The sequence below is a fragment of the Monodon monoceros genome, unplaced genomic scaffold (assembly GCF_005190385.1).
Source record: "Monodon monoceros isolate NGI ecotype Baffin Bay Population unplaced genomic scaffold, NGI_Narwhal_1 Super_Scaffold_7, whole genome shotgun sequence".
NCBI lineage: Eukaryota > Metazoa > Chordata > Mammalia > Artiodactyla > Monodontidae > Monodon > Monodon monoceros.
Genome location: NW_021703784.1, coordinates 23,719,443 through 23,741,041, shown reverse-complemented (window position 1 = coordinate 23,741,041; position 21,599 = coordinate 23,719,443). Strand labels below are relative to the sequence as shown.

The following is a 21,599-nucleotide window of genomic DNA, read 5'->3' as shown; positions in this document are numbered from 1 at the left end:
CCTTCCAAGAAAATTTCTTCTGATTGTAACACTATTCACTTAAAACAAATTAAAACAGGAAGACTAGAAAATAGAAAGTGAATGCTCCCTAATACCACTAATTAATCACTTTGGTGACTATATCCCCAAACATTAAAATAAAATATAGAATAAAACCATGCTATAATGTTCTTTATTACTTGACACACACCACTGTGTAAGTTTAAGGTGTACAGCATAATGACCTGACCTACATACATTGTGAAATAATACCAAAATAAGCTTAGTTAATATCCATCATCTCATATACATATTTAAAAAAGAGAGAAAAAGAAAAAAATATTTTTTTCCTTGTGAGAACTCTTAGGATATGCTATTTTTATTATTTTTAAAAATTTATTTATTTTTGGCTGTGTTGGGTCTTCGTTGCTGTGCGTGGGCTTTCTCTAGTTGCGGTGTGGGCTTCTCATTGTGCTGGCTTCTCTTGTTGCGGAGCACAGGCTCTAGAGCACAGGCTCAGTAGTTGTGGTGCCCACGCCTAGTTGCTCTGCGGCATGGGGGATCCTCCCGGACCAGGGCTTGAACCGTGTCCCCTACATGAGCAGGTGGACTCCCAACCAGTGCGCCACCAGGGAAGCCCCAGGATATGCTGCTCTCTTAATTTTCAAATACTGTTGACACTTGAACAACATAGGTTTGAACTGTGCAGGTCCGTCCACTCATATGCAGAACTTTTTCAATAAATATGTATTACAGCACTACAAGATCCAAGGTTGGTTGAATCTGCACTTGCAGAACAGGATACATGGAGGGCTGACTGTAAACTTTTAAGTGGGTTTTAAAAAAAATTTTATTTTTACTGGAGTATAGTTGCTTTACTATATTGTTAGTTTATACTGTACAGCAAAGTGAATCAGCTATATGTATACATATATCCCCTTTTTTGGATTTCCTTCCCATTTAGGTCACCACAGAGCACTGAGTAGAGTTCCCTGTGCTACACAGTAGGTCCTCATTAGTTATCTATTTTATACATAGTATCAATAGTGTATATATGTCAATCCCAATCTCCCAGTTTATCCCAACCCCCCTTCCCCCTTGGTTTAAGTGGGTTTTTGACTGCATGTGGAGTTAGCACCCCTAACCCCAAGCTGTTCAAGGGTTAACTGTATACCATACAGCAGTGTTAACTATAGTCATTATGTTGTACACTGCATCCCCTGTACTTATTTACTTTATAACTGGAAGTTTGTGCCTTTTGACCACCTTTATCCAATTCCTCCACTTCTGACCTCTTTTTCTATGAGATTGGTTTAATAATGTTGTTTAACCTGCTTTCTTCACATAAGTTTGTTGTACACTGCTTTCTAGGGCCTTCAATATAGATCTACCTCACTCTTTTTATCTGTTTTGGTTTCTTCATTTTATTATTTTAAAAATTTTAAAGTTTTGGCTGTGCCGCATGGCATGGGGGATCTTAGTTCCCCAACCAGGGATAGAAGCCGCACCCCCTGCAATGGAAGCAAAGTCTTAACCACTGGACCACCAGGGAAGTCCCTGTCTCTTCATTTTAAATACTTCTTTCAAATGTTGGACAATCCTTGTTTATGTGCTCACACTTAAAAGGAGCATGCCAAAAGCTGTCTTTAAACCCTGTGCCAATAAGGAGGCAGGGACCTTGTCAACTATAGTCTAAGCTGTAGAATAATTACAGAACCATCTGTATTTTTAGTTTTTCTTATTTGAGTGAGTTAGATTTCTTGCTGGGACAGTTTATGGCTGAAGTAGTGTTTCTGAGGAACAGTGTAAATGGGGAAAAGATATCGAGTTTAACTATATACTTCCTAAACTTTACACCTTATCATCCTGTTTGTAGCCCTATCTTTACGTTTACTTTCAGAGGTACTAGAGTCAAGTGTTTTGTAAAGTGGCTTTTACCTGAACTTTGCGTTTACTGGCTTAGAATCCTGGGTCTGCTAAGTCAGGTACCACCTGTCCATTTCAAATTCTAAAAAATTCTTTCTCTGTCCTTGTGGGTTTATGCTTTTTTCTTTTTTTTCTTTTTTTAAATTTATTTTTGGCTGTGTTGGGTCTTCGTTGCTGTGCTCGGGCTTTCTCTAGTTGCGGCGAGCAGGGGTTACTCTTCACTGTGGTGTGCAGGCTTCTCATTGCGGTGGCTTCTCTTGTTGCAGAGCACGGGCTCTAGGCATGCAGGCTTCAGTAGTTGTGGCACGTGAGCTCAGCAATTGTGGCTCACGGGCTCTAGAGTGTAGGCTCAGTAGTTGTGGCACACGGGCTTAGCTGCTCCACGGCATGTGGGATCTTCCCAGACCAGGGCTTGAATCCGTGTTCCCTGCGCTGGCAGGTGGATTCTTAACCACTGTGCCACCAGGGAAGCCCCTGTGGGTTTATGCTTTTTAAAAATTCCCTATACTGTCTTTTTAGTAGGGTACAAAACTAAACGTTTAACCCACTATCCTTCTAAAGGGAAAGAACTCTTTTGTTTACATAACTCTGCCACATTTAGCCAATTCTCACTTTTGTACATTTGCATTTTTTCTAATTTTCAGTTATGGTAAATAATACGTGAAAATCTTTATCCAGGCATTTGTTCATTCTTTGGGATTAATTTTATCAGTGAAATTACTAGGTCAAACAATATATACATTTAAAATTTTGAGAAATCCTGTCAAGAAGCCTTGCAGAAAAGTTGTATAGAATGCTTGTTCTAATGTATGGACACCAAGGGGGGAAAGCGGGGAGGGGGGTGGGGGTAGGAGGTGGGGTGGTGGTGGTGGGATGAATTGGGAGATTGGGATTGACATATATACAGTAATACGTATAAAATAGATAACTAATAAGAACCTGCTGTATAAAAATAAATAAATTAAAAAAAGAAAAATAATTTATGTATATATAAACTGAAAGGATAGGTAATACTAATTATCAGTTTTATTGGTAAATAGCAATGAATAAAATGGTATCACCATCAAAAATAAAAAGGAATGCTTGTTCTGTTCTATGTAACAATGTACATGCTCTTACCTATAATGGGCAATATCAATTTTTAAGCATTATCAGTCTAAGACATAAAAGTAATCTGTTGTCTTAATTTGTATTTCTTTACTATTGAATTAATTTCCATGTTTATGAACATTTGAACTTTTTTGGAGATCAATATGATTTAAATGGAATGACAAACTTATCTGTAAATCCTTCTGCAATGCTATATTTTCTTCAATTTTGGTGAAGCATACATTTGGATCCCAAGGGATAGAAAATTCATGTGGAGCAAGAGGTAAGGTGGAACTCTCATGAAGTGATTAAAAACTTGGATTTTTAAAGTAAAAATGGCCATAAAATGAAAAGAGAAACTTGAAGTTAAAGAACCAGTTAACCTTGACAATGAAGATATACAGAGAACATCAATAATTCTTGATGAAATGTGATTTAGGAGAAAGCCAGGAGCTTGAACAAATTATTTCTGTATCGATGGACTTAAAAATTTACAGTAATATAAATAATGTCAAGAGCCAACAATCCAATGTTAATCAAACTATGAACTGGTGCATACCCTCTTACAAAAGTTACTGCTGAAGAAACACATTTTTCTAGTAAATTTCTTATTAGAGTCTAAACTTTAAAAATCAGAATTGAAGGAATCTTGGAATACATGTTGGTGGTTTGCCTTTTAATTTTAATGATGCTTTTAACAAACGGATATTTTGAATTTTACAGAAGTCTTAAAAAAAAAACACAGCGATTTGTGTAGCCAAAGAAATCTTGCCTACCCCAAGGACACAAAGATGCGTAAAAACATTTTAAAAATTCACCTATTTGTACAACTGGCTCTGTTCTCTTAGTGAAGCTTATGTATATACTACTCCATTGGGCATTATGTACTGCTGTACTTTCAAAGTTACTGAAATCTGAATTTTTAACTTTTCCCCAATATACAATATTATGAACACCATGAACACAGTGTTGTGTCTTCATTTTCTTATAATCTCTCACAGTATCTAAGAGTGTCTTGATTATGGTAAGTACCTAATTATTTTGTGGAGAAAATATAAGTAAGGAGTTGAAGGTTATAAAATTTAGAACAGGGGATATGTTGAACATTAAGACAGGAGAAGTTTTTTAAAGAAGACTGCTAAATAATTTAAAGGTTGCTTTCAAAAGCTTGTCATGTTTTCTTAAATTTACTGAATTTCACTTTGGGAAAATGTATCCAAAAAATTTTTTTTTATAGTATTCTGAAGGAACTGACAAAAAGAAAAAAAACCTCAGTGGTTTCACCCAGAATTCATCATCTGAAAGAAAACTACTACCATAAATTCATTATAATGAATTCATTTTGTGGCACAGCAACAAAACTGAATGTATTATCTGAGAGTCCAAGCAAAAGGCTATGCAATAGCCAAAATCTCAGCTGTTCTTCAAAAAGGTATTTGCACCTGGACAAATCTTAAAACTCATATTGTTAAATTCTTCTTTTACCAGCTCACCCTCTTTCATCTTCACTCTCACTGAATAGCAAGTGACTATAGCCCCTATCTTCCTTCTCTTAGCAATAAATCTCACAGACAATTATTCATTTAGTTAGTATCTTTTCTTTTTTAAAGTGTCTTGTTCATTTTATTTTGTTCAATATTACTTGGATTCATCATGTATCTTTAACATATTATTTCATTGTGTATTTATATTTTTATACAGTTTGTAGCAGGTGCAGAAGAAATGTAATTTATTTTGTATACACTGTACAGTACTGCTTACTGCACAAAAATATAACCACTAATGAATTTTTAATTATTAAATACTAAGAAATACATGACATTGTTGTATGGATACAGGAAAAGTGTTTTATTGTTATATGGAAGAGTTGGTTAGTTATTAGATGGTTAGGAATGTCTTATTACATTTACCATCTAAATAACACAATTTGAATATATGTAAATCAAATCATCATATTGTATGCCTTAAACTTATATAGTGAGAGATATCAATTATTTTTCAATAAAATTGGAATAAAACCACAATTTTTTTTAACATCTTTATTGGGGTATAATTGCTTTACAATGGTGTGTTAGTTTCTGCTTTATAACAAAGTGAATCAGTTATACATATACATATGTTCCCATATCTCTTCCCTCTTGCGTCTTCCTCCCTCCCACCCTGTCTATCCCACCCCTCCAGGCGGTCACAAAGCACCGAGCTGATATCCCTGTGCTATGCGACTGCTTCCCACTAGCTATCTACCTTACGTAAAACCGCAATTTTGACCTTGAAAATTCACTAACACATTTTCAGGAACAGATTACATTTGGATAATGAAGGAAATTTATATTTTAATTATTATTTTAAATCATTTTATACATCTGTTAGTAATGGTTTTGAAATGAAACAAGAATATCATCAGTTTTAACTATGAATATATGTCCTACACACACACAAACACACACACACCCTTACCCATACCTGAAGTCCCAGGAGTTCATCAATTGAAGTCTCTGGTTCACTAGGGTTGCTATCTGTTTGCTTAGGTACTTGAGCAATATTGTTGTCACTGTAATACAGAAAGGAAAATTTTTAGCATAGTTCTCAATTAGGCAAAAACAATTAGATATTTTAAACACAAACGGCTTACCTAGTCAAAAATTTATTAATGTTTTCTGCAAGCTTTTCTTGAAGAGATTTGTTGCTTAATATTTTTTCTCGAGCATTTTCAATAACCATTTGCTGGAAAACAAAGTCAATATTAGCAAAAGCATAGGATAGAGTATTATGTTATTTATTTAAAAAGAATCAATGGAAGCTGGATAGTTTTAATAAATCTAGGTGGAAACTCAAAAAGTTATGGTGGCTCCCTCGATATTAACACCTGACTTACAAGGGTTTTCACAGATCCTTCACCAACTCTTTCTTCACTGACTACAAAATACAGTTCCAAACTCTTTAGCTTTTCACACAAGATTTTTAATAACCTGTCTCTATTCTAGGAAAAATGCCCTATTATATTGCATAATCCAGCAACAATGATGTATTTACAGTTTCGTAAACACACTTCTGTTTCTTACCTGGTGCATTTGCACATGTTATCTATTCTGACTGGACTATCTGCTACTGTTAAATTTCACTACAGTCTATCCCAAGGCAATTCTACCACAGTATTTTTTCTGGCCATGCTGCACGGCTTGCAAGATCTTAGTTCCCCAACTAGTGATTGAACCCCTACAGTGGAAGCACGGAGTCCTAACCACTGGACTGCCAGGGAACTCCCTCTACTGAAGTCTTATAGAAATACTGTATTTTACACACACACACAAACACACACATAATCTAAATATACATACATACATACATACATATATATATATATATATATATATTTGTGTATATATCAATAGTTATAAACTCAGGAATATCTTAAGTTGCAAAGTTTGGGAAGGTCACTTACTTTTTCTACTGCAAATGTATTTGGATCCTGGAAATTCCGTATTGTTGAATGAGGTCCAGACAAAGTGATACTTTTCCTTTGAGATTCACTGAAACACATTTTAAAAGCCTGTCTTTTAACTAGTATGAATAACCAATTCAATGATAATTACATGTGAAGACTAATCTTAAGATCATGGTGGAAAAGATATTTTCTCTATTTGTGGTAGGAACAAAGGGCAGTTGAGTTGAAAAGCATTAATAGACTTGAATTAAGAAATGAATTTGAGGCTTAGCTTTATTACTTATTAGCTATATGGTCTGTAGCAAGGTACCCTCTGACCCACTCTATAATGGGATAAAACCAACTGCATTATTGGGTTTATGAAAGAATTCAATAAAGTATATGTAAAGACTTTATAAAAAGGTCAAGGTTCTTATAAATGTTAGATACTATTATAGTAGTTCTATTGTTTTAGGTGGTTAAGTGAGAAACCTTGCCATAAAGGAGGATGAGGTCAGACTTGAGAGACAATCAACAGTAAAAATTCCAACAAAAATACCCATGGCATGGCAGTTGAGAAAACAGAAAAAACATTTTAAACTATTATCTCTCTTTTATGAAATATCCTTCAAACAAAGACACATGGGCTAAATAGGACAGAAAGAAACTTTTCTCAGAGAATGTCCCTGAGAAGAGTTTTTAACCATGGATTTAGAACTTTAAATATGTGTTTGTAGACCTTAAAACATGCAGATATTATTTATATTTGTTTAAAAGAATGCTTATTTCAAAAAATCTGAGTTAACATCAATTTTAAGATATGCCTTTCTATATACCACTATAGAAAAAATATATTTCTAATGAAACAGTGAATAGGTCAGTGATTATAAAACACAACCTGTTTTCAGGGAGGATAGACTGTGGGAAAAAAAAAGTGTTTTGAAATGGATATAATAGTAAATAGTCTCAAGTACTTAATGCAATCTTGTTACCTTATTCACAATGTAAATATCCTGGTGTAATTTTTTTTTTTGGAAGGTTATTGGGAACTTGTCCTTTTAAAAGGCATTTACCTTTTGCGTCTACCAGGAGACATTAAACTGGCATGAGTTTTCCTTTCCTGAGGACCAGGAATGATATTTAAAGCCTCTCCAGCTGTATTTCAAGAGAACAAAGCAGTAAGTCAAGGAAACTGAATAGTTTTCTATACTTGCATTAATGAAATAAATAGCACTACAAAGTGATTATTATTTTATATTAAATTCAGTTAGTATACACTGAGTGCCTACTCTGTGCAAGGCACAGTAGAATATATTAAGATATATAAAACATAGTCTCTGTGACTTAAGGTTTTATGATAAAATACAAAGTACAGTATACAGAATAGTCTCAACAAAAAATATCATGGCAGAACAGAATAATTATAAGAAGTATAAACTAAGTGTACTGGGTAAGTGTTTTTACCCAGAGGTGTTAAAGAGGATGGAGAAAAGATGGAAATAAGGGAGAGCATAGTGGATGTCAATACATTTTACCTGTGCAGAAGAGAAAACAGATTGGTCTAAGAACTGAGAGGTGGCACCTCAGTTCTAACCCCAACTCTGTTATTAACTAGACTTTTGCCCCTTAATATCATGTGTTTATAATAATTTCAAGTATATAAGAAGCAAGAAGTATCAGATGATCTCTAAGTTTATCCCTAGCTCTAAGATTCAGCCAGGAATATGCAGGATTTTCAACAGGTAGAGATGGAAAAACATTCCTCATTCCAGCAGGACAGACTGCCGTGAACAAAGATAAGAAGGTGGTGAAATATAATGCACATTCCTTTTAAAATCAAATAACAGGGTCTTTTCTATTAATGAAGAGAATTGAGAACTAGAACAGAGTTCAAGGTTGGACTTCAGTTAGAACAGACATAAGAAGAATCCTAGATTAAAATGTCTCATAGATTTAATAATATGCATATTTAATGGCAGATTTACCTAATGTCTATTCTACTTCTAGCCTCTTATCTACTTTTTGCTATAATTTTATACCATGAATATAAAGATATTAGCACATCATCTCATTTATACAGTTTGATTAAAAACAAAATTTAAGAGTGCAGAATGTAAACTTACGGGTCATAGTGTCTTGTGACTGTGAATGGTTGACCACTACAAAATTTGACCTCAAAGGAGTTGAAATCTGGCCAGTTGGCCGAATAACTTGTGTAGCTGTCAAAGGAGAATTAGTAAATTGCCCTGAAAGATACGGTAAAGTCAGCAACTCTGAACTGACAGGAGCTGCTTGAGATGCAAGCCTTCTCTGCCGTTTGATTTCTGCAATTCCACTTCTTGTTCGGGCTGAAACACATGAGCATTTAAAAAAATTAACTCAATGTCAGAGTATTTTGGGAATTTTAAGAAGTTTACATGATATGTGTTCTACTACATGTTTAACATGGTGGATCTACGGACTGAAAAACAGCCCTTAAAAATATCAACTAAGTTTACATGATAATTTCAAAAGAAACAAACTAAAATTGAGTACATTCAAACTTTAAAAATCCAAGAATACATTTCTTCTGTAATAATTCACACTGATAACATCTCCACAAATTAGGAAACAGACTTATGGAATGAGAATTAAAAGATGTGAATACATGAGAGTCAATGAGAAAAATAAGGAATATTTAAAATGCATATTTTTACAATAAATGAAAATATTATTTCCTAATATGGTAACAGTACTTAGAAAAGCAGTAGTTTAAACAAAATATAAACTTAGCATACATGTATTGTTAACTAAAATGTTCATCTGACAGTAAGTTTGAGTTTAAAGTAATTCTGAACATTATTTATAGTTTAAAGTTGAATACCAACCTCTCTGATTGGCAGCAAAGCCTGGGGAACTTTGCATGCTCCTAATAAACAAAAGTAGTTTGACATTAAAAAACTTCTATTGCCGAATACATTCTGATTTAGTTACAGTCAGACTTTAAGTAAATTATGAGTTAAAAGGCAAGAAATCTCTCTCAGACAAAAAAGCTAAGCACTTTTTCTAGGTAACCAAATCTTATTTGCTTTAGGAGAAAAACAGTGGCATATAAACATACACACATACATAATTTTAATAACCAAGTTTCTATCCAATGTAATAAGCATTAGAGAGCCTTGACATCCCACTATGAGTACAATTTGACTTGAATTTAGGAACTCAATATATTTAAGAAAGCTACATATAATATTTTACAATTATCAATTATCTTTTATAACTATAGAGATGCCTTCCCAGAGAAATTCTGATTTTACATATAACTCCATACATAAATACTTCAGAATCCAAGTTGATTTCAAAGGAGATCCTGCTTTCATCAAATTTATGACTATGACATTACTTCATGGAAGCTCTAAAGAAGGAACAAAGCAAACAGATAAGAAAATTCACAATACAAGCTGATTCTCCTTTTACTATGAACTGAAGTTACCCATGTATCGATATTTTGTAAACAGTAAGACACTGTGCCATTGTCCTCAAAAATCTGTCAAATAAATCTCTACCAACAAGAGCCACAAAACTTACCAAATCGAATAAGCACTTTTTTTTTTTTTTGCCACACCCCATGGCATGAGGGACCTTAGTTCCCCGACCAGGGATGGAACCGCCGTCCCCTGCATTGGAAGGCAAAGTCTTAACTACTGGACCACCGGGGAAGTCCTGAATAAGCAGTTGTTTTTTTTTTTTTTTTGCGGTACGCGGGCCTCTCACTACTGTGGCCTCTTCCATTGCGGAGCACAGGCTCAGCGGCTATGGCTCACCGGCCTAGCCGCTCTGCGGCATGTGGGATCTTCCCGGACCGGGGCACGAACCCGTGTCCCCTGTATGAACCAATCTTGGAGAACACCTGGCTAAGAACCTTCTTTTTTTATGTAATACCTTGTCAATAAAATATTGCAGTAACTTATAAATAATCATAGGTGTTAATTAAACTGTGAATGTCTTTGAGGATGTTTGCAAGGGGAGGAAAGATGAGGGTCAGGAAAGGGGAATAAGAGTAAGACTACTGGGCCTTCCCTGGAGGCATAGTGGTTAGGAATCTGCCTGCCAATGCAGGGGACACAGGTTAGACCCTTGGTCCGGGAAGATCCCACATGCCATGGAGCAACTAAGCCCGTGCGCCACAAGCCCTAGAGCCCACACACTTCAACTACTGAGCTGGCGTGCTGCAACTACAGAAGCCCATGCTCCTAGAGCCGGTGCTCCGCAACAAGAGAAGCCACCTCTGGATGGACCTAGAGTCTGTCATACAGAGTGAAGTAAGTCAGAAAGAGAAAAACAAATACCATACCCTAACACATATATATGGGATATAAAAAAAAAACCAAAAAGAAGGTTCTGAAGAACCTAGAGGCAGGACAGGAATAAAGACGCAGACGTAGAGAATGGACTTGAGGACACAGGGAGGGGGAAGGGTAAGCTAGGACGAAGTGAGAGAGTGGCATGGACATGTATACACTACCAAATGTAAAACAGATAGCTAGTGGGAAGCAGCCGCATAGCACAGGGAGATCAGGTCGGTGCTTTGTGACCACCTAGAGGGGTGGGATAGGGAGGGTGGGAGGGAGACGCAAGAGGGAGGAGATATGGGGATATATGTATAGCTGATTCACTTGTTATAAAGCAGAAACTAACACCCCATTGTAAAGCAATTATACTCCAATAAAGATGTTAAAAAAAAAAAGAGAAGCCACCTCAGTGAGAAGCCCACGCACCGCAACAAAGAGTAGCCCCTGCTCGCCGCAACTAGAGAAAGCCTGCGCGCAGCAACAAAGACGCAACACAGCCAAAAAAAAAAAAAAGTAAGACTACCAAATAAGATGTGGTACAGAGTTACACAGACAGCATTTGGAGCCATTCTAGCAGTTTAAACTGAGGAAAGAAACAAGGCCCCTCCTTAAGTGGGGTATTCACTTGTAGCTGTCGGAGAAGGGTAAGAAACTATGGTTTTCATACTAGACTCTAGTTAAATAAGATACATTCTAAAATTGATACCTATTCTAAGGATGGTGAAACTGGCATTCCAAGGCCCTGACATATGTAGAAGGCAGATTAGTCCCATGTGATAATTCTAAAAGCAGAAGATTCAGAAGTATTACTATTCAAGTTTGTTTCTTTATAAGGGAAGAACAAAGAAGGCATGGATTCCACATATCAATTTTCTGCATGTGTAATGAAGACACAACTGTATAAGGGAAGTCACATGGGGCCCACGTTAGGAGATTTGCATTCACCAAGACTGGGACTAGATTTGTATTCAGCCAGAGATCTGCCTCCAAATTGTTATGGGAACCCGGGAGTGCCATTAATTTCCTCATTTTTAAACATTTTATTAAAATACACAACTTAATTTCAAATTATTTCAATCAAAGACAAAGAAATATCAATAACCTATAATTTCAAAATTAGATCAGTGTTATATAAATGCACAATGTAGGTCATAAGATTTATATGTGAAGTGATTCTTACATGCGCTTGCATTCCAAAATCATTATGCACATTCTGATAAGCTTATTGTATAAGCTTTTTATTACCTGATCTGAGAAAGTGTATGGTCTAACTTCTTCCACAGAGATGACAAAATTGCTGGGACATCATTTGATGTTTCTAAATCATAAGAGGAAACATTTCATAATAAATACAGTTGGAGAAAATTCATCATTTAATTTGAACACAGAAAATCAATAAGGAAAATTTATATCTCAGCTGTTGACGTTTTGTTGGGAACTGAGAAGTAAGCCTATCTTGTAAAAGACCTGCAAAGCTACAACGAGGCTGCTTTCTTTGCTCAAGCCATTAAGAATCAGATACAATACAATGGAAGAGGAAACTTGTGAAAACTATGCAGGTTTTTTAGATCAATAATTTTATATTTTCTTTGAAATAAAAAAGACAAACTATTTAAAATCTTTCTTCTATTTATCATGTGACATTTGAAAGTAAATTAAAATAATCTGATTTATAAATTAAATTTATAAAATTATACAAACCCCCATGGAGTGTGGAAATTAGTTTTCTACATCCAATGTTTTCATGTAGAAATCACCATGACTGCTCAGCAACTACTCTACTTAGAATTACAGGTAAAATTCCTCAGGACTAATTAGTCTTTTTCAGGATGTGTTCTAAAGCCACAATGATAGGAAATTCATAAGGTATTTAAATTCTTTACTATATACTTATAAAAGCTCAAACCAGAGAAAGCTACCCAACATAAAAGTGGGATATAAACCTTTGTATTGCAATAACATATTGTTTCTGAGGTCATTTACACATTAAACATTCCTGTAAGATAGTGAAAACAGTTTGGGAAAAGAAAATCTTCAGGCCCTGAACTTGAAGGCTTATTACTCTCTACAGTTTCTAGTTTTGTGATCTTGGAAGTTATCTGGCTTCTCAATTTTCTGATACTTAAGAACAGGTCTAAACAATCGACAACTCTCACTGGATTATTTTAAGGACTGAGATAAAACCTATGAAAGCACATAGCACAATGCTGCAATAGACAGTACTCAATAAATGTTAAGCTTTTTAAAAAAAATGTTATCATTTACACTAATTCTTTACTGCTGAGTCTTTTCTTAACATGTTGTAAACTACAGAAATAACCAATATGAGAGAATAAATCTAACTTTCTCCTTAAGACACGAATTTAGGAAAGTGTTATTTTATACTTATCACTCAATAAAAATGAACTATTTAATTAGATATTTCACAGTAAATTTTATCTCATCATAGTTGACACAAGTTTTCTTATGGCTTTTAAGAAGTATTAATATCCTTTAAAAATTATTTCTAATTAAAAATATTAGATAAATGCTGTATAAAACTGACAAAAAAATCCCTGAACCTGAATTCTTACCTTTTGCTTTCATAGCTACATATTCATTCAAAATTGTTGTCAAATTTTTTCCAAATAAAGACTGAAAAGAAAAAGATCAAGCATTACCAAAACCAAATAATACTACCAATAATTTCCCACTACAAAATATTTCACCATAAAAATTAATAAAAGATCTGGATTACAGAGTAGATGATAAAGAAATGGTGAAGAGCAGGTCATCAAAGATGGAAACAGTCACTTGCCAGGGGGTGAATCAAATCTTTTAAGGGTAAAGAACCTTGTCTGAATAAGATACTACTGTGACTGTTTCTTTAGCTAAGATAGTACAATGGCAGGAATGCAGTTTTCAGTTGGGAGGTAGGGATCCAGTCACACAAATGTGGACCCACTCCTAGTCTGCCCTTTCTATCCTGAATGCTTTGTGAACCTGCCAAAGAACAAAGTAAAAAAATTGAGTGTAAGAGATATCGTTCCCAAGGATCAGTACCTTGCTATTTTCACTTCTACCATCTCATAAAGTCATTCCCCACTGCCCCCATTCCTATCAGTAATTAAAGGGCAGGCTTTTATTACCTCAAGTTTGAGGTCATATAATAGAACAGGGAAAAGCCAAGGATTTTTAGAGCAGACAGTTCTGGTTTTAAGTTCAACATTTACTGAATGTGTGAAAAATCACCCAGATTTTCTAAGGCTTACTTTCATATATAAAAATGACTTCCTAATGACTTAAGACATATGACTTCTTAATTAATACAATCTTTTGTGGTGAAGATTGATGATAAATGTAATGTAGCTAAGACAGTGTCTAACACATAGGTGATTACTTCCCTTTCCCCTCCTGAACTTTCATAGCAGGTCCCTATTTTATTCTTCTGTGTCATTTAAAAAATTTTTTTTTAGTTTTATAATAGAGTATAGTTGATTAACAATGTTGTGTTAGTTTCCCTCCTCCCCCCCTCCCCACCCTGGTAACTGTAAGTTCGTTCTCTAAGTCTGTTTCTGTATTATAAAAAAGTTCATTTATATCATTTTTTAAAAGATTCCACATATAAGTGATATGTCTTTCTCCGTCTGACTTCACTTAGTATGATAATCTCCAGGTCCATCCACGCTGCTGCAAATGGCATTATTTCATTTGCTTTAATGGCTAATATTCCATAGTATACATGTACCACATCTTCTTTATCCATTCATCTGCTGATGGACATTTAGGTTGCTTCCATGCCTTGCCTATTGTAAAAAGCGCTGAAATGAACATTGGGGTGCATGTATCCTTCCACGTTTTTCTCCATATACATATCCAGGAGTGGGATTGCTGGATCATATGGTAGCTGTTTTTAGTTTTTTAAGGAACCTCCATACTGTTCTCCATAGTGGCTGTACAAATTTACCTTCCCACCAACAGCGTAGGAGGGTTCCTTTTTCACACTCTCTCCAGCATTTGTTTGTAGACTTTCTGACGATGGCCATTCTGACTGGTGTGAAGTGATATCTCATTGTAGTTTTGATTTGCATTTCTCTAATAATTAGCGATGTTGAGCATCTTTTCATGTGCCTCTTAGCAATCTGTATGTCTTCTTTGGAGAAATGTCTATTTAGGGCTTCTGCCCATTTTTTGATTGCATTGTTTGTTCTTTTGATATTGAGCTGCGTGAGCTGTTTGTAAATTTTGGAGATTAATCCCTTGTTGGTTGCATCATTTGCAAATATTTTCTCCCATTCTGTGGATTGTCTTTTCATTTTCTTTATGGTTTTCTTTGCTGTGCAAAAGCTTTTGGGTTTAATTAGGTCCCATTTGTCTATTACTATTTTTACTTCCATAACTCTAGGAGATGGATACAAAATAACATTGTTGCAATTTGTATCAAAGAGTGTTCTGCCTATGTTTTCCTCTAGGAGTTTTATAGTATCCCGCCTTACATTTAGGTCTTTAATACATTTTGAGTGTATTTTTTGGTATGGTATTAGAGAGTGTTCCAATTTCACTCTTTTACATGTAGCTGTCCAGTTTTCCCAGCACCACTTATTGAAGAGACTGTCTTTCCTCCATTGTATAATCTTGCCTCCTCTGTCATAAATTAATAGACCATAAGTGTGTGGGTTTATTTCTGGGCTTTCTATCCTGTTCCACATTTCTGTATTTGTGCCAGTACCATACTGTTTTGATGACTCTAGCTTTGTAATATAGTTTAAAGCCAGGGAGCCTGATTCCTCCAGCTCCGTTTTTCTTTCTCAAGATTGCTTTGGCTATTTGGGGTCTTTTGTGTCTCCATACAAATTAAAACTTTTTTTTTTCCAGTTCTGTGAAAAATGCCATTGGTAATTTGATACGGATTGAATTGAACCTGTAGATGGCCTTGGGTAGTACAGTCATTTTGACAATACTCATTCTTCCAATCCAAGAACATGGTATATCTTTCCATCTGTTCATGTCATCTTCGATTTATTTTCATCAGCATCTTATAGATTTTGGAGTACAGGTCTTTTGCCTCCTTAGGTAGGTTTATGCTTAGGTATTTTATTCTTTTTGATGCAATGGTAAATGGGATTGTTTCTTTAATTTCTCTTTCTGATCTTTTGTTGTTAGTGTACAGGAATGCAAGAGATTTCTATGTATTAATTTTGTATCCTGCAACTTTACTGAATTCATCGATGAGTTTAGTTTTCTGGTAGCATCTTTAGGATTTTCTACGTATAGTGTCATCATCTGCAAACAGTGAGTTTTATTTCTTCTTTTCCAATTTGGATTCCTTTTATTTCTTTTTCTTCTCTGACTGCTGTGGGTAGGGCTTCCAAAACTATGTTGAATAAAAGTGGCAAGAGTGGACATCCTTGTTTTTGTTCCTGATCTGAGAGGAAATGCTTTCAGCTTTTCATCGCTGAGTATGATGTTAGCTGTAGTTTTGTCAGATACTGCCTTTATTATGTTGAAGTAGGTTCCCTCTATTCCCACTTTCTGGAGAGTTTTTATCATAAATTGGTGCTGAATTTTGTTAAAAGCTGTTTCTGCATCTATTGAGATGATCACATGGTTTTTATTCTTTAATTTTTTGATGTGGTATATCACACTAATTGATTTGTGTATACTGAAAAATCCTTGCATCCCTGGGATAAATCTCACTTGATCATGGTGTGTGATCCCTTTTACTGTATTGTTGGACTTGGTTTGCTAGTATTTTGTTGAGAATTTTTGCATCTATGTTCATCAGTGATACTGGCCTGTAATTTTCTTTTTCTTGTGGTATCTTTGTCTGGTTTTGGTATCGGGGTGATAGTGGCCTCACAGAATGAGTTTGGGAATGTTCCCTCCTCTGCAATTTTTTGGAATAGTTTCAGGATAGGTAACTCTTCTCTAAATGTTTGACAGAATTCACCTGTGAAGCCATCTTGTCCTGGACTTTTGTTTGCTGGGAGTTTTTTAGTCAGTTTCAATTTCACTACTTGTGATTGGTCTGCTCATATTTTCTATTTCCTCCTAGTTTAGTCTTGGGAGATTGTACCTTTCTAAGAATTCATCCCTTTCTTCTAGGTTGTCCATTTTAGTGACATAGAGTTGCTTGTGGTACAGTAGCTTCTGTGTTATTTAAAGTCTGAGAAGTTAAGGGATACACCTAATACTAACTGGATCATTATACCTTGCTTTATTTTTAGTAGCTAAAAAAGCAATTGCTGAATGAATGCTATATAATGAATTATGTCCACATAAATTCATGTGAGGTCACATCAAGAAGGTGGTTGTTTATAAGCCAGGAAGACAGCCTTCACCAGGATCGGAAACAGGGGCACTTGATCTTGGTCTTTCCAACCTCCAGAACCATGAGAAGTAAAAATCTGGGTGGTAGATTTGCTTGTAGTTACTAGGGTATTACTGCAGCTAGGCCCCCACAGCACACAGAGCTACACACACAGATATGCTAATCCACATATACAAAAAATCTGGGGCTTCCCTGGTGGCGCAGTGGTTGAGAGTCTGCCTGCCGATGCAGGGGACACGGGTTCGTGCCCCGGTCCGGGAAGATCCCACATGCTGCGGAGCGGCTAGGCCTGTGGGCCATGGCTGCTGAGCCTGCGCGTCCGGAGCCTGTGCTCTGCAATGGGAGAGGCCACAACAGCGAGAGGCCTGCGTACCGCAAAAAAAAAAAAAAATCTGTATTTCTGTATATAACTGTACATATATTAAAATAAACTTCATAAACTTCATAACTGATATCTCTGACTATATAATTTAATGCTACAGGTCTCATTCTTATGCTTATTTGTACTTTCTTTCTCACAGAGTGAGAAACCTGGCTCCCATTATATTAATTTACTTGTTAAAGTTGCTAATTTAGAAGAATTCAGAAGAATTTAAGATTCATTCATGTTATTATATGAATCAATAGTGCTGCTTTTTACTGCTTACTAGTAGGAATGTACCAGTTTGTTTATTCATTCACTTGCTGAAAGACATCTTGGTTATTTTCAGTTTTTGACCACCACAGATAAACATCAGCATGTAAGTTTTTGTGTGAATATAAGTTTTTAAATTTACTTGGGTAAATATCTGGTTGTATGAATGCTGGGTCACGTGCGGCCCAGTTGTTTAACTTCATAAACAACTGCCAATCTGTTTTGCAAAGCGGCTGTATGATTTTGCATTGTCATCAGCAATGAATAAGAGTTTTTGTTGCTCTGCATCTTTGCCACCAAGAATCTGACAAACTTTAAAAATTGTTTTTTATAGTAGTCATTCTAATATGTATGTATCAGTATCTGATTGGGGTATTAATTTTCATTTTCCTAATGACTAATAATGTGGAGTATTTTTTTCACATGCTTATTGCCATTCCTGTATTTTCTTTGGGGAAGGGTCTTCAGATCTCTTGCCCACTAAAGAAAAAATTCAGTTAAAAAAAAAAGTTTCCTATATATTCTGGGCACAATCCTTTTTTCAGAGCTGCAAATATTTTCTCCTAGCTTATGGCTTGTCATTCTTTTAATATTGTCTCTTATAGAGCAAAAATTAAAAATTTTTATAACGTTGAATTTATCAAGTTTTCATTTTTCAGTCAGCGCTTTTGGCTTCATGTCTAAAAATTCATTACCAAAACCAAGATTGCACAGTTTCTCCTATGTTTTCTTCTGAAACTCCTACAGTTCTATGTTCTACATTTTGATCTATTATCCACTGTTGGTTAATTTTTGTATGAGGTATGTGTAAAGGTTTTTCTTTTTCTTTTTTTTTAAAAAAAATCTGTATGTCTAATTGTTCTATAACCACTTGTTGTTAAGATTATCCTTTCTCTAGTGAATTGCCTTTGTGCTTTTGTCAAAAAAATCACATTTGGACTCTCTATTTTGTTCCACTGATCTTATACCTAGCTATCTCCTAATGCCACTCAATCCTGATTACTATTGCTGGTTAGTAAGTCTTAAGGTCGACTAACGTGAGTCCTTGAACATATCCTTTTTAAGAACTGTTTGGGTTATTCTTCCACAACACTACTTAAGTGGTACTTGTGCTCCTACTCCAAGAGGCCAGCACTGCGCATCAGCAAGCTGGCAGCAGTAGTGGCTAGGCCTCAGACCCCCAGTTTGAAGGATAGCCCTGCCCACCACCACACCCACAGCAGCTGCGGCCCAACCACAACAGGAAGGTGCACACAGCCACACAGTGGATACCCCTGGAGCACCTGGCTCTGGTGACAGGGGGATTCTACCACTGAGCCCACCGGACACCTTCTACATAAAGCCACTCTTTCAAGACCAGGATAATACATAGAAACAAATACAGAGAGCTAGGCAAAATGAAGAGACAAAAGAATACCTTACAAACAAAATAAGATAAAACCCCAGAAAAAGAACTAAACAAAACAGAGATTGAGAGCTAGGCAAAATGAAGAGACAAAAGAATACCTTACAAACAAAATAAGATAAAACCCCAGAAAAAGAACTAAACAAAACAGAGATTAGCAATTTACCAGCTAAGGAGTTTAAAGTAATAGTCATAAAGATGCTCACTGAACTTGGGAGAAGAATTGATGAACTCAGGTGAGAACTTCAACAAAGAGAAAATACAAAAAAGAACCAATGAGAACTGAAGAATACAATAACCGAAGTGAAAATAACTACAGACAATCAACAGGTTAGAGAATGCAAAAGAATGGATCAGCAATCTGGAAGACAAGGTAGCAGAAATCACCCAATTAAAACAGAAAAGATTGAAAAAAAATGAGGATAGTTTAAGGGATCTCTGGGACAACGTCACGCACACTAACTTTCCCATAATAGGGATTCCAGAAGGAGAAGAGTGAGAGAGAAAAGAATAGAAAACCTATCTGAAGAAATAATGGCTGAAAACTTCCCTAACTTGTCAAAGGAAAAGACATCCAAATACAGAAAGCATAGAGTCCCATACAAAATGAACCAAAAGAGACCCTCACCAAGACACATTATAATTTAAATGTCAAAAGTTAAAGAGAAACAGAGAATCTTAAAAGCAGCAAGTGAAAAACAACTAGTTACATACAAGAGAACCCCTATAAGATGATCAGAGGATTTTTCAGCAGAAACTTCAAATGCCAGAAGCAACTGGCACAACATGTTGAAAGTGCTGGAAAAAATAACCGAACAACCAAGAATACTCTACCTGGCAAGATTATAATTCAGAAGTGAAGGATACAGTTTCCCAGATGAACAAAGCCAAAGGAGTTCATCACCACTAAACTGACCCTATAAATAATGTTTAAAGGGACTTCTTTAAATGGAAAAGAAAAGGCCAAAACTAGAAATAAGAAAATTATGAAAGAAAAATATCTCACTGGTAGAGTCAAATACATAGTAAAGGTAGTGGATCACCCACTATAAAGCTAGTGTGAAGGTTATATACGGTCTACAAGAGACTTGGTTGTTCAAATCTAAAGACACACAAAGAGTAAAAATGAAGAGATGGAAAAATATTCCATGCAAATGGAAATGAAAAGAAAGCTGGGGTAGCAATACTTGTATCAGATAAAACAGACTTTAAAACAGAAACAAAGAAAGGCATTTCATAATGATAAAGTGATCAATGATCTTTTAAGTGGGTGCTACTTTAACAAAAATCAGCTATTGTCAATAAACCAATTCAACACAAGCAAATCTGATACTGGACTGCAAGTTAATGTTAAGAATGTGATTACGGGCTTCCCTGGTGGTGCAGTGGTTGAGAGTCCGCCTGCCAATGCAGGGGACACGGGTTCATGCCCCAGTCTAGGAAGATCCCACATGCTGTGGAGCGGCTAGGCCTGTGACCCATGGCCGCTGAGTCTGCGCGTCCAGAGCCTGTGCTCCACAACGGGAGAGGCCACAACAGTGAGAGGCTCGTGTACCGCACAAAAAAAAAAAAAAAAAAAAAAAAAAGAATGTGATTAGGACTTCTTTGGATTTGTGAACAATGTTTTTGGTAGCTTTACAAATATAATAATTATAAAGTATTTGGCAGACAGGATAAATTAACTCTGGATTACAACTTATGATATTATGAATTTTAAAAAGTCTAGGGCTTCCCTGGTGGCACAGTGGTTGAGAGTCTGCCTGCCAATGCGGGGGACGTGGGTTCGTGCCCCGGTCCGGGGGGATCCCACGTGCTGCGGAGCGGCTGGGCCTGTGAGCCATGGCCTGCGCGTCCGGAGCCTGTGCTCCGCAACGGGAGAGGCCACAGTGGAGAGAGGCCCGCGTACCACAAAAAAAAAAAAAAAAGTCTAATAAAATGTTTATTGAGTATTTTTCTCTGAATACCCTCATTCTTTAAAATTATTGTCATTAAATAAATGAAGAGCCCAACAGTATCAAATCATTTGCAGTGAAGATCCAAAATCCCTGAAACTGTTGGGATCATATGTGTTATTTAATTTTTAAAAGCAGTTTAATGTTCACAAGAAAATTGAGAGGAAGGTACAGAGATTCTCCATAAACTCTTGCTCCCACAAATGCAATGCCCCACCTATTATCAGCATCACTCCCAAATGTGTATTAAATTTCAGTTTTTTTCAGATTTTGAGATAATGCCTATTATACCTGGACATAAACTGTGTATTATGTAATAACTCCTGTGGGGTTGGGGCAGCATCCCACAATCTAAAATTTAACATTTCTACAACTAAATGGATAAATAGAGAGTGGGATTTTTAAAACTATAAATATCAGTTCAAATTAGGTCCTGCTGTCAAAAGAGTTGTGGATCTGGATCACTCTTGTAAAATGTTATCATCAATTTGCTGATGCTGAGTGTGCACCTGGTAGATATTCAGTAAATTAGGAAAATCACTTCCTAAT

General features: G+C 35.8%; 1 protein-coding gene across 2 annotated transcripts in view; it reads right to left on the bottom strand.

Annotated features, from left to right (window-relative positions):
* LOC114886955 (protein NPAT) overlaps nt 1-21,599 on the bottom strand; it is a 52,402-nt gene that overhangs the window by 13,243 nt on the left and 17,560 nt on the right. The window contains exons 3-10 of one of the 2 annotated variants that reach the window (XM_029208150.1): nt 13,323-13,383; nt 11,995-12,067; nt 9,286-9,326; nt 8,542-8,766; nt 7,492-7,573; nt 6,437-6,524; nt 5,627-5,718; nt 5,458-5,545 (exon numbers count right to left, since the gene is read on the bottom strand). In XM_029208150.1, the coding sequence (XP_029063983.1) occupies nt 5,458-5,545; nt 5,627-5,718; nt 6,437-6,524; nt 7,492-7,573; nt 8,542-8,766; nt 9,286-9,326; nt 11,995-12,067; nt 13,323-13,383 (750 nt within the window). Of the gene's footprint in view, nt 1-5,457; nt 5,546-5,626; nt 5,719-6,436; nt 6,525-7,491; nt 7,574-8,541; nt 8,767-9,285; nt 9,813-11,994; nt 12,068-13,322; nt 13,384-21,599 lie in introns of those variants that run through there. The other variant, XM_029208151.1, reaches the window with a different exon arrangement.